The 25,536-nt window shown below is 39.6% G+C and overlaps 1 protein-coding gene across 4 annotated transcripts; it reads left to right on the top strand.

The window, feature by feature from the left end:
- Positions 1–5,767: 5,767 nt before the first annotated feature.
- On the top strand, positions 5,768–25,236 carry NTMT2 (N-terminal Xaa-Pro-Lys N-methyltransferase 2). 4 transcript variants are annotated; one of them, XM_070384483.1, is made up of 5 exons: positions 5,883–6,020; positions 15,901–16,076; positions 17,303–17,478; positions 22,630–22,879; positions 23,641–25,236. In XM_070384483.1, the coding sequence occupies exons 2-5, from the start codon at positions 15,950–15,952 to the stop codon at positions 23,910–23,912; spliced, it is 825 nt and encodes a 274-aa protein (XP_070240584.1). In that variant the 5' UTR covers positions 5,883–6,020; positions 15,901–15,949; the 3' UTR covers positions 23,913–25,236. The 4 variants fall into 4 exon arrangements, with proteins under 4 accessions (XP_070240585.1, XP_070240582.1, XP_005902451.2 ...); XM_070384484.1 differs by lacking the exon at positions 15,901–16,076 and having other exon boundaries at positions 5,768–6,020; positions 23,689–25,234; XM_070384481.1 differs by lacking the exon at positions 15,901–16,076 and having other exon boundaries at positions 5,768–6,020; positions 23,659–25,234.
- Positions 25,237–25,536: the final 300 nt, after the last annotated feature.

Genomic DNA, 25,536 nt, shown 5'->3' with positions numbered 1-25,536 from the left:
AGCTGTAGGAGTTGCTTGTATATTTTTGAGATTAGTTGTTTGTCAGTTGCTTCATTTGCTATTATTTTCTCCCATTCTGCAGGCTGTCTTTTCACCTTGCTGATAGTTTCCTTTGATGTGCAGAAGCTTTTAAGTTTAATTAGGTCCCATTTGTTTATTTTTGCTTTTATTTCCGATATTCTGGGAGGTGGGTCATAGAGGATCCTGCTGTGATGTATGTCAGAGAGTGTTTTGCCTATGTTCTCCTCTAGGAGTTTTATAGTTTCTGGTCTTATGCTTAGATCTTTAATCCATTTTGAGTTTATTTTTGTATATGGTGTTAGAAAGTGTTCTAGTTTCATTCTTTTACAAGTGGTTGACCAGATTTCCCAGCACCACTTGTTAAAGAGATTGTCTTTAATCCATTGTATATTCTTGCCTCCTTTGTCAAAGATAAGGTGTCCATATGTGCGTGGATTTATCTCTGGGCTTTCTGTTTTGTTCCATTGATCTATATTTCTGTCTTTGTGCCAGTACCATACTGTCTTGATAACTGTGGCTTTGTAGTAGAGCCTGAAGTCAGGTAGGTTGATTCCTCCAGTTCCATTCTACTGAGGAAACCAGAAGGGAAAGAGACACGTGTACCCCAATGTTCATTGCAGCACTGTTTATAATAGCCAGGACATGGAAGCAACCTAGATGTCCATCAGCAGATGAATGGATAAGAAAGCTGTGGTACATATACACAATGGAGTATTACTCAGCCATTAAAAAGAATACATTTGAATCAGTTCTAATGAGGTGGATGAAACTGGAGCCTGTTATACAGAGTGAAGTAAGCCAGAAGGAAAAACACCAATACAGTATACTAATGCATTATATGGAATTTAGAAAGATGATAACAATAACCCTGTGTACGAGACAGCAAAAGAGACACTGATGTATGGAATAGTCTTATGGACTCTGTGGGAGAGGGAGAGAGTGGGAAGATTTGGGAGAATGGCATTGAAACATGTAAAATATCATGTATGAAACGAGATGCCAGTCCAGGTTCAATGCACAATACTGGATGCTTGGGCCTAGTGCACTGGGATGACCCAGAGGGATGGTATGGGGAGGGAGGAGGGAGGAGGGTTCAGGATGGGGAGCACATGTATACCTGTGATGGATTCATTTCGATATTTGGCAAAACAAATACAATTATGTAAAGTTTAAAAATAAAATAAAATTAAAAAAAAAAAAGAAAAAAAAATAGAATTGTGCTTTTCACAGTTATGTCTTCAATTCACCTGGAATTAGTTTGTGTAGGATATGAGGTGGGGACCCAATTGTGCCAACATCATGGGTCTTATTGAAAGTATCTTTTTTCTACTGCAATATTATCTCTATCTTATATCAACTTAATGTATGTGAATAGGCTTGTTTAGGGACTCTGTATTCTGCTTCAGAAATCTTTTTAAGCTATTTTTATGCTAATAAATCCCTTAGACTACAAGTAAATCAAAACAATCAATCCTAAAGGAAAGCAACCCTCAATGTTCATTGGGAGGACTGATGCTGAAGCTGAAGCTCCAATACTCTGGCCACCTGATGTGAAGGACTCATTGGAAACGACCCTGATGCTGGGAAAGACTGAAGGCAAGAGGAGAAGGGGACAGAGGATGAGATGGTTGGATGGTATCACCAACTCGATGGACATGAGTTTGAGTAAGCTCTGGAAGTTGGTGATGGACAAGGAAGCCTGGTGTGCTGCAGTCCATGGGGTCACAAAGAGTTGGACATGACTGAGTGATTGACTGAACTGGAAGATGGAGAAACTTGCTAGTATCAATTGCTAAATAAAGAATACTGAGTAGCTGGAGTCAGTGATTGCCAGTCTCCTCCTAGGACCATACATTCTAACCTTTTCAATATTTGAGCTGTTATCAAAATACTACTAAAATGTTGAGGTTAAGAACTTGCCTCCTGTTAGATGCATTGACAAGTCAAGTAACAAAGGAGTTTCCCTGAGTCTTCTTCTTCTGCTGCTTAGTTTTTCCCACAACAACAGAAAGTTCTGTTGGATAGATGAATGAATTCCAATAGCATGTTTAATTTGGGTTTCTTTTCATCTTTCAAATGCCTAGAGTGCAAAAAATCTCCTGGATATACAGTGAAATTTCACACTAAGAGACAATGTCACATTAAATATAACCCTGAAAGAGCCAGATGACAGAAAGTATTTTTAGGATGCATAACTTATCAACTTTCCTCCAAAGATTGTAATGATAATAGCTTGCACTTATTGAACATGGAGTGTGTTCCAGGCACTGAGGTGTTTTACATGTAGTATATTTAATTCTTACAATACACATCATATGAGGTATATATTATTATTATTACTCTCATATTGCCCAAGAAAAATGTGAGGCTCAGAAAGACTAAGAATTTGTTAATTTTTCCAGATATGTAAGTGGTGGAAATGAGTTTCTAACTTAGTCAAATATGTTGAATTATAGTTAAGAGCCTTCCTTCTTAATACCTTGAAATACTCTCACTTGAAGTTTCCCTGTTCTGTTTAATATCATCTACTTTATCTCTGTCCTCATGAGAATTGAGTAAAAATGAGGCAGGATGATATTTGTGTTAGATAAGATTCCATATTGCTAGCACAGAAAGCCTGGCTCAAGTTGGCATTAGTAACAGATTTAGATAATGTGCCCACTTCCACATGAAAACTGGAGCTGGGGGAACATCATTGGCTCAGGACAGGATCATGTACCCATCCATGAACGACACACTGTGGCAAGGGGAAAATGGATAACTGAGATTGCAGTTTAGTCAATTCCTGAAGCCAGGGATGGGAAAAATCCCATCGAAATCGAATGGCTGCCCCTTGAGGTGGGGAGAGGGGAAATGGGAATATAGAAGCACAGGGAAATGAAGAAAAAGAAGTCAAACAAATGGAATCCTTAGTTCCTTTCCCACTAAAAGATTAACACATACATTAAACTGAAAGAAAGATCATGCTGCTGCTGCTGCTGCTAAGTCGCTTCAGTCGTGTCCAACTCTGTGCGACCCCATGGACTGCAGCCCACCAGGCTTCTCCGTCCATGGGATTCTCCAGGCGAACACTGGAGTGGGTTGCCATGGTTAGATCCCAAATCTTAAAAGAATTCCACTGACAATGTGTGACTTAGCTCTCCATTAGCTGCATTGTGGCCTTCCCTATAACTCAGACAGTAAAGGATCTGCCTGCAATATGGGAGACCTGGGTTCGATCCCTGGGTTGGGAAGATCACCTGGAGAAGGAAATGGTAACCCACTCCAGTATTCTTGCTGGGAGAATGCCCATGGACAGAGGACCCAGGTGGGCTACAGTCCATGGGGTCACAAAGAGTTGGACATGACTGAATGACTAAGGACAGCACAGCTGCATTGTAACAAATTATTCTAAAATTTATCTGCTTCAAAGAAGCACTTACTTCTGTGAGTCAGTAACCTAAGTGCGGCTTAGCTGGCTCAGTGCTTTTTATCAGGTTGCTGGGGAAAGATCTTCAAAGCTCACTCATGGTTGTTGGTAGAATTTAGCTTTTCCTAGGCTGTTGCACTGAGGCAGTTTCTTGTCATGTGGGGCTCTCCTTAGGGCAGCTCACAGCAGGCAGCTGGCTTCCCTGAGAGCAAGCAAGGAAGAGAGCAAAGGAAAATGTCCAGGACAGTCTTTTTATAACCTAATCTTGGAAGTGACATCCTATTGCTTCCACTTGTATTTTATTCTTTAGAAGTGAGTCAGTAAGTCTATCCTTTTCTCAGGAAAGAAGAGAGAGAAGTGTGAAAATCAATCATAAGGTGGGGATCTATGGGGCCGTCTTAGAAGCTGCCTACTATGTGTGGGCTTCCCAGGTGGCTCAGTGATAAAGAATCTGTCTGCCAAAGAAAGTGATGGGAGTTCAATCCCTGGGTCTGGAAGATTCCTTGGAGAAGGAAATAGCAACCCACTCCAGTATTTGTAAGGTATGGAGGTAGAGTAGGCGAGGTTCAGAAAAAGAATGAGACTGGCACTCTACAGGAACAGATCACCTTTAATGAGGCGAGAAGGGGCAGCAGTCAGATTAGCAAGCTACTGCACTTATCTAAGAAAAAAGTAAGTATATATAGGCATGTATGTAGAACGCTACTGTCTTAAGGGGGCCTGTTCTTCTCCAAGGTTGCTGGGAGTAGTTATCCCTTAAACGGCTGGGGCAAGGAGTTCTGGCGATGGGCCAAAGGCTGGGCCGGCTTGGAGCTGGGCGTAATCAACCTAATGTCTATTTTTCCTTTGGGTGAGAGAGTTCTTTGTTTTGCCTAGAATGGTGGGGAGGACCTGGAGGCGAGTTTTAATTCCAGGTTACCTTGAGCCATGCAACTTTCCTTCAGTATTCTTGCCTGGGAAATCCCATGGACAGAGGAACCTGACAGGGCTCCTATCTGTGGGGCCACAAAAAGAATCGGACATGACTTATCGACTTCAAAAAAAAAAGCAAACATAATGTGTTCATTTGTATGTGGGTGGGTGGGTGTTTATGTGTGTTTTAGGGATGGTGGGCAGTGGTTGCATATGGCATGGGCCGAAAGAGTACGAGTTCTTAGGAATTTTTCCTGTTAAGAGTATTGGAGAGTTAAAATGATAGTTGTCCCTACAGGAAACATATGATATTTACAAATTAAGAATTTGAGCCAGCTTAATAAAGTGACTATTTCCAAAGGTGTGGTAAGTTAGGTACAGAGAAATTACAAGGAATAGTGCATTACCCGAGAGGTTGAGACAGCTTGGTGTATCACTCTCCTGAGGTCTGAAGCGGCATGAGGAAGGAGCGGTTACCAGAACTGGGAGAGGGTTTTGTATGAGAAGACCCTGGGACAGAAGCCATGACTTTTTACCTTATGAAGTAGTCAGCCAACGGCATATCAACAGGGAGGGTGCCAGGGGAATAAATACGCTGAATCATTCTCTTCTACCCTTCTGCTGGTACCAACCACTGGCAGAACTCAACCAGAAGCCAGAAGGCAAGACATCCACTAATATGGTCAATACAGTCCAGTCTCCAACCACACACAGTAATGTGGGAACAGCATAGAGTAGACCAGGAGGACAGTGAGAAGATACCCAGTACAGATTTCAAAGGAGTGCATATGAGGAAAATCCTATCTTTAATAGGGAAAGATGAAGAAACAGTCCTCCATGACTAGGTATTATTTAGTGCAAGCTAGATGGAAGAGTTTGCTGACAGAGAAAGGTATTTAACATCAGAACAGGCTTTCATATAATTGCGTCTCTTGAAGATCCTCAAAAATGGGAAACATGCATCCATCTCTATGAAAAGATTTGGGCAAAACTATACTGATGAAAGAAGCATGGGTAGCTAAGATGACTTTGAAGGGTACTTGTAACTTGAGGATTTGGCGTTCCAGGAGGAGGGATGGAAATCAGGGAACTGGATCTCCCGCAAAATATTCACGACTCTTTGAAATGGAAATGAGGCTCTTCCAATTTAGGAATCAAATTAAAGAAAGTATTCAGGGTGTTAGCAGGCTGTGCTCCTGCTTGTTTGAAGTGGCAGCTAAAGGAGGGAGGTGTGCTTTTCCCTGGATGAAGCAGGATCTCGCTCAGCCTGGTTTCATCTTTACTTAGCACCTGCTGGCCAGGAGTGGTGTCGCCCGAGCAATCAGACAGTAGACGTGCCAAGAGTCTGACCTCCCTGTGTCTGCTGCCCCTCCCCCCAGCCCCATGACACTTCTCCTGATATAGATGGACAGGGGTTGGTTTAAAATGACAGTCTCAAGTTCGTGTAGAAAGAGAAAGTTAATTCAAAGAAACTGTCAGGCAAGCTTCCTCTCTCTGTAGGAATAATTATTATCCCCTTTCACCATGGCCCACCTGGGAGCCCACTTTGCCTTCAGATCCCGCTGGCAGAAGACCGATGATGAACTCTGTCGACATAGCATGTCCTTTATTCTTCACAAAGCCATTTGCAATGACTTCTTTCAGAGCTATCTCTACCTGCTGGAAAATATTCCCCTGGGTAAGTGAGTCAGAGCTCCTAGATAAGGGATAAGAAATGACTGGAGCCACTATGTGAGGTTGTGGGGCTTTTCCAAAAGGAATTAGAACAAGGACACTTTTCAGATAAAAAGGACCCACAACCATTTAAATGGGCTTAAATATTTCAATGGCATTCTTTTATGGAGAGTGCAAAATCAAGTGCTGCCTGGAAGGTCAAGCCTCTATTTTGGGATTTCCATGCACCACAGACATGAGTAACTTGCTTCTCTGGGTGTTGGCTGCCTGAATATCAGCCTTGTAGAAATGAATTTCTTGAGTTTGAAAGGACATTTTTAATATTTGCAAAAGTTTAGAGGTGAGTAAACTAGGTAACTCAAAGATGAGAATATTAATGCAATAGCATATCAACTCACAATTAAAAAGAATGGCTGAACAATAATAGATCAAGGTTGTTGGGGTGAGTGTGTGTCTGCATGTGTATGCATGAGCACACACTCCACATAATGCTTTCTGGCCTTTCTGAGTTACAATAATAGTCTGAGAGCTTAAAGGAGCTGATTTTAGTGTGATCTTTGAATGTTAAGAAAAAAACTGGGCAGTAGTCTGTCTCCATTATAGTTATTTCCTCTAGTTTTCAGGGAACTGGACAATAGGGCAACATAAAGCTTATCTGGTTTGTCTACACTGCTTTTCTCAGCCTGTGTGAAAGTGGTTAGTTAAGCGCACTCTTAACAGCCCTGAAGAGGAAATAACTTGTGATTAAAGAGTGAAGTATCCCCTTTGATTTATATTCCCCCAATGAAAGCAGGAGCAGTATGTTTCACCCCAGTCTGTTTTCTTAAGGTTGCTGAAAGCCCCATTGTACACTTGATGTGGGCAGGCTTTCCAGATGGGCAAGGAGCTACATAATTCTTTGTGTTGCATTCAAGACTATATTACCAGCCTACCAAGGTCACTTTCTAAGTCCATTTCTGAGGGGAATCTTTAATTCTAGATATACAAATGACTTCATCTCACATATATACATATATATATATTCCTTATACAAATTTCTCATTTATGACTTTATTTGAACCTCATACCCACATGATGAGATAGATAGGGTCAGTATTATTACTTTCCTATGCACCTTCTCACTCCTGTCCCCTATACTATTTTTTTAAAATGAGGAAAAGAAAATTCAGAGATGATGAGATCAGTCTAGATAGGTCTCACCTAGATACCAAAGCAAGAACCAGGGCTCTTTCTGGTAGATCACATTTTGTTGTGCAGTCGTTAAGTTGTTCCCGATTCTTTGTGACCTCATGGACTGCAGCACTTCAGGCTCCACTGCCCTTCACTGTCTCCTGGAGTTTGCTCAAATTCATATCCTTTGTGTTGGTGATGCTACCTAACCATCTCATCCTCTGCCACCCTCTTCTCTCTTTGCCTTCAATCTTTCCCGGTTTCAGGATCTTTTCCGAGTCCATTCTTTGTGTCAGGTGGCCAAAGTATTGGAGCTTCGGCTTCAGCAACAGTCCTTCCAATGAATATTCAGAGTTGATTTCCTTTAGGACTGACTGGTTTGATCTCCTTGCAGTCCATGGGACTCTCATGAGTCTACTCCTGTGCCATAATTCAAAAGCATCAATTTTTCAGTGCTCAACCTGCTTTAGGATCCAAACTCTCTGATCTACCCATAAGTAATTCCTTTAGGACATAGTCGACATCTCATCTGTATCCAAATGGAAAAATTAGAGCAGTTTATTTGGAAGATGATGATGTTCTGACCACTCCATATATTTTGTCAGACCACTGGAGACACTGTTTGGACGATATCTCAGTAACAGTAGCTTGTTGGCTCATGTTGCGTTAGTCTGGCGAAATATATAAATTCAATAACTTATGAGAGACTTGCTAAGGGGTAGATGACTGCCAAATTTTAAAAATAATTATTAGAGATTAAACCCCATCTCTGAAAGTAGCTAAAGATGAATTTAAAAGACCCCAATAAATATTTATGAGAAAAATTAAATGGCCCCTTACTAATAATTAATTGCAAGTTTCCAACATCCTGAGTCCAAATTCTGGCACTGCTACTGATAGAGAAATCACCCCTGCAAGTTGCTAAACTCTGAGCATCATTTTCCTCAAAACTGTGGGGCTGTTGGAATATTAAATGCAATTATATATGTGAAACTCATCAATGCTCAGTAAGCAGTAGCATTTCATTTCCTTCCTTAGAACCAGCTCTCTTTTAAAGTCACCACACAGCCTTCCTTAGAACAGGCATTACCAATGATAAGCTTAATTCGCTGTATGAGAGTTTTCAGGCTCCAGTGGATATTAATGTTTTCACTTTGGAAGTAAAACTCAGCCAGTGGAAGCACTCCTTCCCCAGCCCCCACTGAGGTGTTTTAGAGTTGGCTTCCCCTCCTCTTGATGATTTCAAGACTTCATAGAAATGAAAATAAAGCCCTTCTTTTAAAAGACTGGGGAGCCCTACTGTAGCATCTACACAGAGAGTTTGTTGTTTGGAGTAATTATGGGAAGAATGGCGGCTAACCAGACTCTTTGATTTCTTCTTTCTTCCTTCCTCCCTCCAACTGCCTGCGTTAAGCAGTCAGCCTCACACCAGCTCACTGTGAAGTGACATTCAGTCATGGGGACGCTTGTTGAAATATCCCTGGCTAAGTTCAGTGATTCCTGGAGAAGCAAGAGCATGCATATTCAAAGTCTCCAATGGAATTCTTAGCTATGCCATTGACTATGACAGGTCTTCACAAAGAAATGGAAACATGCTTGTTACTATTCTCAGTGAAGTGAAGTGAAGTGAAGTCACTCAGTCGTGTCCAACTCTTTGCGACCCCATGGACTGTAGCCTATCAGGCTCCTCTGTCCATGGGATTTTCCAGGCAATAGTACTGGAGTAGATTGCCATTTCTTTCTCCAGGGGGTCTTCCCGACCCAGGGATCAAACCTGGGTCTCCCACACTGTAGACAGATGCTTTACCGTCTGAGCCACCAGGGAAGTCTGCTAATCCTCTCAACATCTGTATTAGGTGGTGGGGTTATTTTCTCTCTCCTGAATCTGAGGAACTGATCCACAGAGGAAGTAAGTAACTGGCCAAAGATCACACGGTGATGAGTGTGGAGCAGGATTAGAAGCCAGGCCAGTTGAGCTTTTTAACCACAAAATCATGCTGCCTCTCAGTGTAAATGGCAACTTGACTAGTGAAGGGAGCACTACAAGTTTTACCAAAATTTTCCAACTGACAGGAATATAAAAAACAGTCCATGAGGAGCACTGGCTTTCTACTGAAGAAATCAGAAAGATGGGTGAGCCAGTGAATGGGTTCATATAATCTAGTTATACCAGCCCAAATTCAGCTAGAGGCCTGGAGTGAATGAATTTGTCATAGGTGGCTGTTTGTGAACAAATGGGAAGTAGAGTAGGAAAACAATTTAGGTAAATCTCCAGGTTGTATAACAGTGTGGGCCTGTATACAATCCAACTTGGAGGTGTACACATAAGCCAACTCCTCAGTAATTCTTCCAGCACTATCCACAGCATATTTTTAAGGACACAGAAGTCAGTGAATATTTATTCACTATATATTGTGCAAGAATCTATTACTCCTGGACATTGTTAAAGGCTTAGTCTACCTTCGCACTTAGAATAATACTTCCAAGCAGTTTAGCAAAAGGAACAAAGGCTTTGCATTTAAATAATTTGGGTTAGGACCTGGTGTGACACTTCTTTTCTCCGTAATATGGAGCATGTTACTAAATTTTTCAGATTTTTTTCATCACTTACCTGTAAAATAGTGATTACAATTCCAGTTTTTGTGAGGACTAAGAGAGATGACATGAAAGTGCCTTGGCATAACGTCAGGCACATGGGAGGTACCTATTAATGGTTATTAACTCCCCTTCACTTACCCTTTTAAAATAATTAGGCTCTGAGGAAGAAATTGAGAACAATGGTCACAACTTTGCTGTCACAATTAAAACCTAGAATTAATAAAAACATTCCCTAAAATACACTGCTGCTGCTGCTAAGTCACTTCAGTCATGTCCAACTCTGTGTGACCCCATAGACAGCAGCCCACCAGGCTCCCCCCGTAACTTCCAAATGAAACTCAGCATACAACTTTTGGCATTTTTCAAGTTGATTTCATCCCTGTGGAAAGCATGGCTGCACAACTCACTGTGCAGTGATACATTTTCCGAAGGTTTATTGTTGCCTTTGCAATACCAATTATGTAAGACCATTTTTCATTTTAAAGAAATGAAGAAGTGGATCGTTTTCCTTTCTTTAGCAGACCGTCCTATACACAGTACTAAATGGGTAAAATATGGATTTTGAATTTAAATAGAACTAGGTTTAAATCCCAGTTATGTCACTCACTATTTGGCAATTTCTTTAACCTCCTGATGCCCTCTTTTCTTCTGTAGATAGTCACGTCTATCTTATATATTCAGTGAGATATAAATGCTAGCATATATAGTACATATATACATGTTTGATCAGTGATGATTACTATTTGTTTATTATTTAGGTTTGCCTAATTAGGAAAATCAATTTATCCTCCTATAGTTTTTCATTAACCACAAAAAGTGTGACCTATGTGTGATTATGTCATGTGTGCGTGCATGTGCTCAGTTGTGTCAGACTATCTGCGATTCCATGGACTGTAGCCTACCAGGCTCCTTTGTCCATGGAATTCTCCAGGCAAGAATACTGGAGTGGGTTGGCTATTCCCTATATCCATCCACTACTTTGTTGAACCTGTTATCCAAAGAACGAAAAACTAGACAATATTCATTTATTCAGTGAACACTCAAAGGAGGCCTGCTGTGGGTCAGCAGGATGGTAAGTCCTGGGGTTATAAGGAAAATAAGATGAACTTTATCCTGAGAGTTTAATGTAGGAGAGAGACCCGCACAGATAATCTTTGTGGAACGTGGGGACATGACAGGCATCACTACAGGATGCTGCAGAGGGAGGTCCAGAGGAGGCCTGGTGACTGCTGGATCAGCTTCTGACTCTTCCGATGTAGAATCTCACCATGAAAACTCTGTCCCCAGTATCTTTGTATTCTGACCTTTTCACATTCAACAGCGGGTTAGGTAGAACACTGAAATAGGAATTAGAGAGGAAGCCATTTGGCCAAGTGGGCAGGGGACATGACGTGCAGCAGGAACTTGTATACATCCTTGCTGGGGTGGGGAAAGTGTATTTTCCCTCCTTCCTCACCTTTCTTTACTTGTGTTTGAGGGCTGAAAAGGATTTGTGTGCTCAGTTGTGTCTGACTCTTTGTGACCCTATGGACTGTAGCTCACCAGGTTCCTCTGTCCATGGGATTTCCTAGACAAGAATACTGGAGCAGGTTGCCATTTCCTCCTCCAGGGGATCTTCCTGACCCAGGGATTGAATCTGTGTCTCCTGTGACTCCTGTATTCATCGGTGAAATCTTTTCCACTGAGCCACCTGGGAAGCCCTGAAATAGTCCTCAGTCGAAAAAGAAAAAGCCCACTAAAACTTTCAGGGTTGAGAGTGCATTACTTTACAGGCAAGGAACCCCCGACTCCTAAAGCATTCAGGGAAGAAATAAAACCTAGAGGGACTCTCAGTGTAATTCTAAGGCTTGTTAATGATGACTTTCTAGCATTCTGGCACACACAGACCTTTGGATTCTACCAGGAACACTGATAAAATTCCACTCCCTCCTACCCTTTCTTGTGGATGAGAAAACTGACAAGACTTTGGTGTTTTTTAGATTCCACAAATAAGTGAGATCATACATTATTTATCTTTCTCTGTCTGATTTATATAATTTAGTATAATGCCCTCGAGGTCCATCTATGCTGTCACAAATGGCAGAATTTTCTTCCTTTTATGGCTGAGTAATACTCTATTGTGCCTAGACACATTTTCTTTCCTTCCTCCCTTCCTTTTATCTTTCCTCCCTTCCTTCGTTAAATTTTTACTGTCACTTCTTTAATGGCTAAATTGAGAAGTGATCACCTACAAATCTCTCTTATGGAAGACCTTATACTTCCTAAAGACATCTCCATTTCTTTCCTCTTATAAATAAAAGACTAACTTGATCCAGTATTGTATCTCAAATCATTTCAAACTTACTGTTTAAATCTAGTCTATATATCCTCTGAAGACTTTTAGGTCAATTTCCAGTTGACAAACAGGTCTAATATCTAGAATAAAGTCTAAAAGAGTTACATCCAACTCTACTAAAAAAACAAACAAAAAAGGAAAATAGAGAAGGTACTCAGCAAGCATAAACGCTATGCTCTCAACAAATCTTTCTTAGAGAGTTCACAAGATCTTTGTTCTTCTTCAGGGCAAATTCACATGTACTTTATTTTTCTTTTTGTAACCTTGGAAATTGCTTGGAAGTTCAGCTTATAATGTAGGTCAAGAAATAAGCACCATGTTATATCAAGAGCTAATAGAGTGTCTAGCCTCTGGTTTAGACTATACTAGGTGTCACAAAAACATTGCAATCCCACAAGAATAAGCCACTAGATGTATTCTATAATAAAAAGATATAGGCTGATGTTTGATTACCTTATCAATCAACTGGCACCATTGCAGGAGCTATCAGGAGGGGAGTACCTGGGGCTGGACATTACACCTCATATATCTTTTTAGTGAAATGTTCCTGTCAATTAGGTGACAAGCCCATAACCATAAAAACTTACCTATTGAGTCTGACCCCTGCTGAGCTTGGCATTCACTTGTGGTCTAAACGTTGCTGGCATAATGGACCATTCCCATTTCCAGATTAAAGGTTTTAATAAACTCCACCAACTAGTTGACTTAAGCAGGTGATGATGAGAGTGGTTGTTTTGCTGCTTTGGTTGGATCAACAAGAGAGCACTGGGCTGTGGCTTACCTGTGGCTTGCCCCAGAAGCATTCGTCTCTGGGAAGACTTTGTGAGCTGTGATTTCTTAACCTCATTTTCTGAGACATCCAGACGAATTTGAAACAGTCATGTTTTTTTGGCATGGTGATGCTTAATTTTTTCTGTCCCTGTTGAATTTATAAGCATTAATTTTATTCATTATATGTCATTGTTGACATAACACTTTACTGAGTGCTAGGGAAGGGGGACTGGTGTCGGTTCCCAATGATTTTGAACATGAGGGCATTCCTTTTAAAGTTATATTTTCTCAATCAGATGCTCACTTGTATATAAAATGTCAAAAAATCTATATATTTATTAATAGTTTTAAAAGGTTTGTATTTTTAAAATGACAATCTATTGTTCAGTTCAGTTCAGTTCAGTCACTCAGTCGTGTTCGACTCTTTGCGACCCCATGGACCACAGCATGACAGGCCTCCCTGTCCATCACCAGCTCCTGGAGTTTACCCAAACTCATGTCCATTGAGTCAGTGATGCCATCCAACCATCTCATCCTCTGTCGTCCCCTTCTTCTCCTGCCCTCAATCTTTCCCAGCATCAGGGTCTTTTCAAATGAGTCAGTTCTTCACATCAGGTGGCCAAAGTATTGGAGCTTCAACTTCAACATCAGTCCTTCCAATGAACATCCAGGACTGATCTCCTTTAGGATGGACTGGTTGGATCTCCTTACAATCCAAGGGACTGTCAAGAATCTTCTCCAACACCACAGTTCAAAAGCGTCAATTCTTCTGCACTCAGCTTTCTTTATAGTCAAACTCTCACATCCATACATGACTACTGGACTATTTATTAATAGTTTTAAAAGGTTTGTGTTTTTAAAATGACAATCTATTGTATAATTAACATATATAGGAAATATAGTATATAATATTGTTAATCTCTAGAAAATAACATACATGGGTTCTGATTCCTATATTCCTTTTAGCAAATTCATGATCACTCAAGGGTCCAAATATTGGCCTCAGCGTCTTCAAGGTAGGAAATAATGATGTAACTCCACAGATGAAATATACTACAATGGATAGAAGTAGGGTTTATTGGATTTTTAACTTTTAGAATAAAAATTTGGAACTATGTAACCGTTATTCAATTCAGAGCCATGTGGTACATTAATCCACCGTCACAATCTTGGTGTTCCTAGTAAAGTTTAAATAGATTCTCTTTTCTTATACTCCTTCTATGTACAATTATGTCATATTTTGGTTTGCTTCATATCCTGATTGTAACATTCTTTTATACAGTTGTATATTTTACTTGGAGCATTCAACTGTCTTTTATTTTTGTTGAGGTTAAAAATATGTCTTCCTAAGGATATTACTCATGTCTTCTCACTTCTTCCCTACTATCCATTGCCCAGAATCCAGTTCATTCTATTTCCTGAAGATATTTTTGAAGCCAATGCTTTCTGTTGTAGTATAAACTGATTTCTTTCTAGATCTAATAATATCTACCATTTTGGGATTTCTTTTCATTGGATTCCTGGGTTAATTTTGTTGTCTTTCATGATATATCTTCTCAATTTTAACCCTCACTGAGCTGGAATATAGCTTTGAGAAACTTCTGAAGAATGAATATGGGAGGTAAATATTCTCTCACCATTTGAATGGTAATATATTTTAGCTTCAAAATAATTTTCCCTTAAAATATTGATGACACTGTTTTTCAGTGTTTGTGATGAGATCTGTGTTATAAGCCTGAGTCTACTCCTTTGAATATACGGCTGCCAGGTAAACTATGAGGTCAGTTAAATTTGAAATTAAGATATGCTAAGTCGTGTCCGACTCTGTGCGACCCCATAGACGGCAGTCCACCAGACACCCCCGTCCCTGGGATTCTCCAGGCAAGAACACTGGAGTGGGTTGCCATTTCCTTCTCCAATGCATGAAAGTGAAAAGTGAAAGTGAAGTCGCTCAGTCGGGTCTGACTCTTAGTGACCCCATGGATTGCAGCCTAACAGGCTCCTCCGTCCATGGGATTTTCCAAGCAAGAGTACTGGAGTGGGGTGCCATTGCCTAGTCCGGAATTTAAGATAATCAACAAACAATTTTTTAGTAAAAGTATGTCCCATGCAATGTGTGGTATTTTGAGCATATTTATACTAATAAATTATCCATTGATTATCTAAAATTCAAAAGTAATTGTATGTCTTATATTTTTATTTGCTAACTCTGGCAACCCTACTTGAAAGTCAGCAAACTTTTCCCCTGTAAATAACTTAATAATCTTCTCATTACTCTTGGTGTTTTGAAATTTCCTAAAGATATGTATGAATGTGACATTAATTATTTTTGATAAAAATTTTCATAAATAAAAATATTTTTATTTAAATAAAGTATATTTAAGTATTTTTAATTAATTTATTTACTTTAATTGGAGGGTACTTTACAATATCATGGTGGTTTTTGCCATACAGTGACGTGAATCAGCGAGGTTTTTAAAATCCATATTGCTTAGTGCTCTTGGACCTTGGACCTTGAGAAATTTTATCTCTTTTTTTTTTTTTCTAAGAGAAAAATATCTGATCTTCCAGTAGGAAAAGAGGCAAGGAACCTGTTTTAATTTTTTTTCTGTAATTCTTCTTCATTTTCTGTTTTTGAGAATCTTAATTAGCTTGATGTTGGGTCTTCTGAGTTAAATCTTTATAGCTTTAATATTTTTACTTGTGTTTTCTGAATCTACCTTTTCCTTTATGTCCTGATTTGTTTACTCAATGTTACCTCCAAATGTTTACTCAATATTAACTCCAAAGTTTTTGGTAATCAAAATTTTAATTTCTAAGAATTCTTTATTATGTTTTACATTGCCATTTTCTTGACATCTTATCTTCAATTTATGATGCACCTGTTCTCATATCTCCTCATGGATAAAAATTTTTGCTTGGTTTTGGTTTAAATTCTCATTAATTTCCTGGATTATTTCTATTTCCTTTGAAGTCAGTTTTGATTGTTTATCTCTCTTTTGTTTTTCAGACATTCACCCTCATGTATTTGGAAGTCATTTTTTAATCCATGGTTAGGGATGAAGGACAAGGTAAAGGAGTTTAGGTGGTGGAGAAGATTTCCTGTGTTACATACTTCTCCACTGAATAGAAAGGATGCCCAGGAGCTCTACATATGCCAGTTGACTTTACCAGACTCTGATGAATGTAAGCAGATGAGGTGCCTGGAACCTTCTATATGCCAGAATTACTATTTTAGGATCCCAACACTAATGGGTCTAGTTCTCCTTTTTTTCTTTTTTTAGAGAAGAGACTATTTACCCCCCCTTAGATTATAGCTGTGCTGCTTGTCACTTTTGGGAGGAAGTACATTGGTCACCTCCCAGTTGGCCTGCAGGCAGATTTTAAATTAACTTTTACTTCCTTTGCAGATGTCCTGAGCTGTAAATTATATAGTTTTGTTCCATCTGCTTTTTGTCTTCCAGAAATTTGTTGAAATCATGAATTTATTGGCGGTCCCTCCTCATTTTCTTCATTGTTACAGATTGAGTTTATTAAAACAATTCATGGGGAGTATTGGGAATGAGAGAAGACAAATGGATGGATTCAGCTTATAATCTTGAACAAGAAATTTCTCCCTTTCATCTCACTTTCTATCATTTCCTTCTGAATGCTCTCTAATGAACATATTTTATATCTGCAAGGATGCATTTTAATTTACAAATCACATTTAAGTGCATACTCATTTACCCTTCAGAAGTGGGAACACATGTTTTTATAAAAATAAATGTTTAAAAATAATACCTCACTTCTTTTCTGAAATAATGACGTAGTATATGTGAATGTGCCTAGTATAATACCTAGTACAAAATAGTTGCTCAAAAAATATTATACTTTTTAGTATTTTATTTTCAGAACTTAGGGCTCAAGCACATTTTCTGTCATGTTGGTACAAAGAGATATATGGGTATGAATTGCTTGAAAAAGAAATGAAAAAAATACCTATCCCTAATCTACCTTGTGGTTAGAAGTAAGGATTAGTGATCAAATTTCCATAAAATATTTTAAGGTCAAAGATAAAACTTACTGTGAAACTTGTGAAATTATTTATTCTACTGTAGCAAACACTATTGAATACTTTTAAACACAGTGACAAGCTATTTTTAAAATTAAACTCTAGGTTTATTAAATCATGAAAATGCCACGACTGTGATTTATACATGACCCACCTGAAGATCATAGGGGTTGAGAAGTTTACCCAAGGTTAAATAGCAAGTAAATAACCGAGCTAGAGCTCAAGCCCAGATCTTCTGACATCAAATGAATACCCTTTCCTCCATACCACAGATTTGCAGGCTTCCAAGAGGAAATTCGCTGCATGATAAGAATGAACTTGTTCTGTCACTTAAATATTAATAATGTTTTATTTTCAGTGAAATTGTATGCTTTAACAAGTCAAGTAATCAATGGTGAGATGCAGTTCTATGCCAGAGCTAAACTCTTCTATCAAGAAGTACCAGCTACAGAAGAGGGTATGATGGGAAATTTCATTGAATTGTCCAACCCAGATATCCAGGCCTCTCAGAAATTTCTCAGGAAATTTGTTGGGGTGAGTATCCAACTATAGTTTGATTAGGAAGCAAAGTTCTTGCAAACAATGAGCTCACAGGCTTCTGTGTTGTTGCTTCAGTCATATGAAAGCCAAATGGGTGAGCCATGGGTTTAGTGTGAAAGCCTGTTTTAAGAGGTTCAAAAAGGATGGGGCACATTAAATGACTGGTTTATCCTAGTTGGCATCACTCTCCTAGCACCAGCTTATTTCTTATGCTTCAGGGGAAGGTGAACTAGCAGTGTTAATATTACAAGTAGTAGATTAAGAAGACTTCTCTTTCAGATCCCATAGATAAGCAGTTGACACTCAGATGACCGATGAGAAATCATGCCATTTGGGATCTTGGGGTGATTTATTGAGTCTCTGTAATAAAAACTCAATGTTGTAGGGAAATGCAGGCTTATGTTTAGTTTAAAAATGATAAGTATAGTAGAATATCTTTATATTGTTTTCTACACACTTGAGACATTGCCTTGAAAAACTGTGATCCCTTTATAGATTTGGTGTTGGGTAAAACTCCACTTCCATACTTTCAGGCCACATGGAGATGGGTCATATACTTTAGGGGCCAGAATCTTGGGCCCCAGAGTCATTATGGTTCTTCTTACAGTGTAAGCCACCTTGGGTTTACTCCTTAAATTCTCTTAAACCTCAATTTTCTTACCTGTGTCTAGAGTATAACCACAGAACATATCTTGTAGGATAATGTGAAGCTCAAATGAGATAATATATGTCAAATATTTACTTTAGTGCACATAATTATTATGCAATAGAGCTCATTTATTGCTACTACTACTAACAAGCTTTCATATAATTCAGTCATTGTATTTTTTGGAGCTTCATTTAGTTGGGGCTTCCCTGGTGGCTCAGGTGGTAAAACATCTGCCCACGATGCAGGAGACCCAGTTTCAATCCCTGGGTCGGGAAGATCCCCTGGAGAAGGAAATGGAACCCACTCCAGTACTCTTGCCTGGAAAATTCCATGAATGGAGGAGCCTGGTAGGCTACAATCCACAGAGTTGCAAAGAGTTGGACACAACTGAATGACTTACTTTCACTTTTTCATTTAGTTTTTAGAACAGACAACCCACATAATAAAGCTGCTGTTGGTTCTACTGAGAACAAAGTCCTAACTAGCAAACAGGTTTTGTTCCAATTCACTATGAAGTTATTCATCTGAAATTTGGACTCCATTTTATTCTGATGAAGGAACCATTAAGAATATTACAAATATTTGGGATTAAGTTGTCAACCTATTTAGAAGCATAATATTAATAGTTTCTCTAGTGTTGAGGTGAGGTTCACTTTTTATCCAACTTTCTCTGAAGTACCCTTTGCCTGAGTATAGAAAAATAGAATCAGGATGGAGCACTCATTGGGGCAAAGTGTCTGGACATCAACTGTGGCCATAAAGGACTACAAAACTAGAGATGATGGCTGGGGTTATTTATAGATCAGGTTAACCTGGAATATTTTAAAATCAGTGTTACTGACTGACTTCACCGAGCACTTTATCTGAGATAGTCACTCTGATGAGCACTTTAGAAGTACTATCTTATTGTTCTTCATAATAATTTTGGGAGGTAAGTACTATTATTATTTCTCATTTTCATGGTTGGGGAAACTGAGGCTTCTAGAGATTAAGTACATTTTCAAGGTTACACAGTTGGTAAGAGACAGATCTGGGACTCATGCCCGACAAGGTCTGTCTGATACCAAATTCCCAGCTCTTATCCACGACATATTTTTTCTATTTGTCTCATGAAGCAGAAAAATCCCTGCTCTGTGTGTGTGTGTGTGTGTGGACCACAGACCTCAACTCTCCCCCAATCTGGCGAAGAGCAATCCTTCCTGCTCGCCTCGAGGTGAGGCTGACTTTGATCCCAGTGCATTTCAGAAGCTTAGTTAGTAATCCGGCTGTCTTGTCACTCCATGTGGAATGCCAAACTGACCACAGGGATGCTGGTCAGACAGAGCCCATACACAGGCCCACAGACCTGGGAAAGGAAACAGGCTTCTGCTGGCATATTTATGTTGGAAATGAGTAGTCTGCTTTTTTCAAACAAATATAAGGAGTCCTTCTTAGTAGACAAGGCTCATTGTGAAGCTGTGACCTCAAAGTACAAACATAGTCTTTTTAAAGAAATGATATTTTGGTACTTTGACCTTAATAATATGCTAAATTAGTATCCAGGTCAAGATACAAGGAGTTTGGGAACATGAGTATCTGACATGATTTATCCTTATGTCAACTGGGAAAAGGCAGATTGTTTAATTTAAAGTTTTGCTTTCCTTTCAACACTTAGTGATCTGGGACAGTGGGAAAACACTTTTAAACTTGTTGCAAATGTGCTTACTTTAGCAAATAAACAAACGATACCAAGATAATATCAGTGGCAAAACTGATAACATTCCTTACTTTTAGCTTTTTGAGGGGAAAGTAAAAATTTATAAAAAGGAATTGGTATTTGATGGTTTTATCTCTTGATATTTCTCAGAGATCGGATGACTGAAAAATTGGGGGCTAACTGTATTTCACGGTTTTTATACAGTGGTATTTAACACTTTATTTTCAAACTCCAATGGAAAGAAGGTAAAATAATATTCTTTGACACAAAAGACATAGGCAGAATCAAAATGAAAATGAAATTTCTTAGAGTATTTTACTATTTTATATAAATCCAAAACTATGAAGATAATAAATAATAAGATAATAAATAATAAGATAATTAAAGTTCTGAAATCACACATTTATGTGGTTTTGGTCACATTCACGGAGGTGCATCAAATTTCAATCCAAGCACAGTAATAAGCAGCCAGAGTGTCCAAGAGAGTAGAGATGTTGTCCCAGAGGTCAGTCTTTAAATGTCTCTTCTCAGAGGCACAGCATGAGGATGAGAGAAAGAGGAAAAAACTTGGTGCCAGGATATGCGAGGCTGTGCCAAACATGGGGAACGGCATGGAATAAAGACAACTAGGCGGTAGCGGTGAGGGGCAAAAGTGCACAAGATTTGAGTAAAAGGCATCTTTTGTGTTTTTATATAACAGTTTTTGTATATTTATGTATTCGTGCGTACAAATGTGCTCAGTCACCTCAGTCGTGTCTGACTCTTTGTGACACATTGGACTGTAGCCTGCCAAGCTCCTCTGTCCATAGGGATTCTCCAGTCAATACTGGAGTGGGTTGCCATGCCCTCCTCCAGGGGATCTTCTCGACTCAGGGATTGAACCTGCGTCTCTTATGTCTCTTGCACTGGCAGTAGGGTTCTTTACCACTAAAACCACCTGGGAAGGCCAATTGTTTTGTATATTGTTTTGAAACTGTTGTTTCAAGGATAGCTACAGTCAAATATCATACAACATAAACACACACATATACATATATATATATACATATATACACATGTTTATTTCATAGATATATACTGGTTGTGTGTGTGTGTGTGTATGTATATTACTTTATAGAAGCAAATTTGAGAAGGTTTTCATTGGCTGATATCCTCCTATCTCTACTAACTATTCATCTTTCACTGTCAGTTAATTTAATTCAGAATTTTACTTTTAAAAAGTTTAAGGGCTTTTTGTCCAATAAGTCATGTGATTTCTGATACAAAAGCAGAAACAATTTTTAGCATGAAAAGAGACAGGGGGACTTTGCTGCAACTACCTTTTATCCTCATAAATGTGCTATATGCCATAGAGGTTGAGTTTGAAGTGAAATTCTGGCCTGAGAATGGAACAGATTGCGTTTCCTCAGCTCAGGTCCTAAAAATTATCTTCCACACAAGAATAGTAGATAATTCAGAGCCCTCAAAATCAGTTTTGAAAAACATAAATTTTAATCATCCACCCCAGTATGAATTGAAATGTGTTCACTGCATGAGTTTGAAAAGCAATTTTAAACCTCTGAAAGATTCTCTCTGCTTTGCTCTCTCTCTTTTTCTACAAGGCAATAAGCTACAGTGCAGGTCCATTTGCTATGGATTTGACTCAAATTGGCAATTAACAAAGTTCTACTTCAGAGAAGGCGATGGCACCCCACTCCAGTACTCTTGCCTGGAAAATCCCATGGACGGAGGGACCTGGTGGGCTGCAGTCCATGGGGTCGCTAGGAGTCAGACACGACTGAGCGACTTCACTTTCACTTTTCACTTTCATGCACTGGAGAAGGAAATGGCAACCCACTCCAGTGTTCTTGCCTGGAGAATCCCAGGGACGGGGGAGCCTGGTGGGCTGCCGTCTCTGGGGTCGCACAGAGTGGGACACGACTGAAGCGACTTAGCATCAGCAGCAGCAGCAAAGTTCTACTTTCATAGGACTTTAAATGGCCCACTTCTTATAAAACATTACCTAGTTCTCAAACCTAAGACATTTTGTAAAATCTTATTTTTTAATTATTTGAAAGACCTATAATTGGATAAAATAAAGAAGGCAAAAACTAGACATGTTTGGATATGTTTTGAAAAAAGTCATTGAATGTTTTATAACTTGACTCTGGCAGTGGGTGCAGGCATTCTAAAGTTGCTTCAGTGCTACGACTCTGTGCTACGGTATGGATTATAGCCTGCCAGGCTCCTCCGTCCAAGGGTTTCTCCAGGCAAGAATACTGGAGTGGGTTGCCATGCCCTCCTTCAGGGGATCTTCACATCCCAGGGATTGAACCCATGTCTCTTATGTCTCCTGCATTGGCAGGGGGGCTCTTTATCACTAGTGCCACCTAGGAAGTCCACGGTGGTGGGTACTACCTGTATACATTTGTCCAGACTCCTTGAATGGTACATTTAAAACAGTACATTAAATTTTAAGTGTGTGTGTATGTTAGTTGCTATGTTATGCCCCACTCTTTGTGACCCCATGGACTGTAGCCTGCCAGGCTCCCCTGTCCACGGAGTTCTCCAGGCAAGAATACTCCAGGCAAGAATAATGAGTGGGTTTCCATTCCCTTCTCTAGGGGATCTTCCTGATGTAGGGATCAAACTGAGGTCTTTTGCATTGTAGGCAGATTCTTTACTGTCTGAGCCACCAAGGAAACCCACATTTAATTATATGAACTTGACCTAAATGAAGTTTACTTAAAGAGGTAACTGAGTGTCAAGACTCAGGGAGAATGTCTGTCATTGGAATGTTCCACAAGGTACCTTTCTGCAGGGGCCCCGGAGAGCTGGCACGGACTGTGCCTTGGACTGCGGCTCTGGGATAGGAAGAGTGAGCAAGCATGTCCTGTTGCCGGTTTTCAACACTGTGGAACTGGTGGACATGATGGAATCGTTCCTCCTCGAAGCACAGAACTACCTGCAGGTCAAAGGTGACAAGGTAGAAAGCTACCACTGCTATAGCCTGCAGGAATTCACACCCCCACTGGGAAGATATGATGTCATCTGGATTCAGTGGGTCATTGGTTAGTTCTGCATGGCATTGCATCTTCCCTTCTCCCCACTAACTGGAGGACTTGTGGAGGCAGAGCAAAGACACAAAGGGATATTTGGCTCTAGCTGCACTTAGAACAGTTAGCTAGTCTAACATATAATGCAAACTCCCCCCAAACTCTGGTCCTCTGGATTCTGCCCCTAACATCCACTGAACAAGGCTGGTGATTCCCATTCTTAGGATGGAGTGTCTTTGTGCCAACCTAAATCCTAGAAGAAAACTGAATATTTGAAAAACTTTAAAAAGTGTATCTCCATTATTGACAAACCTTGGCTTTCTTAGATTTAAATTCTCAGGAAATGAGATAGCAGTGAATGAGATTTTGGTCTGAGTGTGTGTGTGAGTGTGTGTGTGTGTGAGTGTGTGTGTGTGTGTGTGTGTGTGTGTAAGACACAGAGGAATAATGGCAGAGTTGAGCTGTTCAGCAGACATGGAGTGAATCCAAGGGATGAGGAGTGGTTTATTTTGTGCCTGGGAGGTAGATAGACTAGGTTGGTATAATAGCTGTTTTACAGAACGTGCACTGATTCTCCTCAAAGAGGATACCTGTCCTCTTACCTAAATTCTCAAAGCCTCCCACAACAAAACAATTCAGGCTATGAAATAATTCATGAATGAATGAACAAACAAGCTCCCGATTTGTAGCCTTGTGGCCGTTCAGTCTTGCCTACTCACCTCCTTCCCCACCCACCCTTTCATCCTGTTCCCCCATTTACTTGGCCTCACCTGTAGGGTACCTGACCGATAAAGACCTTCTTGCGTTTCTTTCCCGGTGCCGAGATGGCCTGAAGGAAAATGGCATCATCATACTGAAGGACAATGTGGCCCGGAAGGGCTGCATCTTCGATCTCTCTGACAGCAGCGTGACTCGGGACATGGACATCCTTCAGACCCTCATTAGGAAGAGTGGGCTGGTGGTGCTAGGCCAGCAGAAGCAGGACGGCTTTCCAGAGCAATGTGTCCCGGTGTGGATGTTTGCGCTGCACAGCGATGGAAGCTCCTGACCAGCTGCCGGAGTGAACGACTGCACTGCACAAAGGTGCATTGGGAAGAGTGGCTCTCCTCTGATTCACAAGTTACACCCCTTGTGATCCACGGAGGAATGAACAGAAGGGAGGCAATGTATGTTTTAAAATGGTTGATGTCACGTTTCCACTAATTATGTAAGTACATGCACACACGCTGTGACTTTTCCAAAAGATAAATGGAATGTGACATCTGGAAAAACATCTGAACTGTACCAGTGTACCCATAAAAACAGGAAAGGGAGCAACAGTCACAAAATAGAAACCGCATTGGTCTCTGAAGATTTGCATTAAAGAGTAGTTTAAGGTGGGTGGGATAAAGTCTAGACCACCTTTCTCTGCCCTCATGCTAGATACTTTATACTTCCTTCCTCTTTGGGAATATTACTTCTCTCAGACAAAAATCTCCCCTTAATTAAGAAAGCACCAGTCAAAATAACCTTGTTAAACAATTCCATTACTTAATTTTGTCTTTGGCAGAAAAAAAAAATGTGGTTTCACTTTCTATTTTGGGTCAGTTTCGCTGCCCAATGATGTAATATGGATGCAATTTCATAACAGAAGTCTGCATTTCAGTGATGGGGAAGTGTCTCCTTTCAGGAGAAAATGTTTTACCCTTGAAATTTCAGCTGTGAACATGTAAGTGAATGTCATTGATAATCTAATTTTAGTCACTGGCTTCTAACACAACTTGCTTCATTGCAGTCGCTCCTGTTTCCTTGATTGATAAGAATGTACACTGGAAAGAGATAGGAAATGGTAAACCTGAAAACTGAACTAACTGCATTAGTTTAATTAAAAATATCTAAAATCTTTCAAAAACAAAAATGTAACTTAATTTCTATTAGCAGAATGTTTAAATATAACTTCTATTTTATTTAAAATGCTCTAAAGTCTTCATGTGAAGGATTTGTCTTTTGATGTATTATATATTGAGTCTTCTATGAAATACAATCAGTTTAAGTAAAGAAAGTCTGTTAAATGCATATGCTATCACCCTAAAATCATGTTTATAAGTGATAGCTCTAAATTAGGAGGAAAATAATTATTATAAAACACTATGTTGATATAGCATGATTTAGTAGTCTGATTTTATGTCCTGGAAAATTATGTCACTCTGCCACTGGCACCTTCCAGCTGCAGTATGTTATTCATAACATTTTAGGGTAATGTAACAGAATGTGAGTTAAAATCATTGCTGGAGAAACCAGAGACCAAAATTAAATAAAATGATGAATCATTACCAAACAGAATTATTATGACAAAACAAGAATTCTCATGTTTTCATCCTCTATGTATTGGAAAAAATTAACTAAATCTTCCTTTTCAGCCCATCCTAGGCATTTTCTGCTTCTTTTACACTTAGCACCCTATTCTCTTACTTCTTGACTTTCTGCTTTGCAAGTACTCACATGCTGATCGACACAGTTGTCCATTCCTCAGCACCCTGGTTCCTGAGCTCAAGGAGGAAATAACATAATTGCCCCATTAATATGAACACATAATCTTTAACTCAGCTGAATCTTTGGAATAGATCAGCAGTCCCTTTTCTCTTCCTATGTCATTTTCTGTTCTTCTTAGAAAACGTCCAGATCTTTATTGT

This window comes from Bos mutus, chromosome 16, assembly GCF_027580195.1.
Source record: "Bos mutus isolate GX-2022 chromosome 16, NWIPB_WYAK_1.1, whole genome shotgun sequence".
NCBI classification, from domain to species: Eukaryota; Metazoa; Chordata; class Mammalia; order Artiodactyla; family Bovidae; genus Bos; species Bos mutus.
The sequence above is the reverse complement of the archived record's forward strand: the minus strand, read 5'-3'. Positions and strand labels throughout refer to the sequence as shown.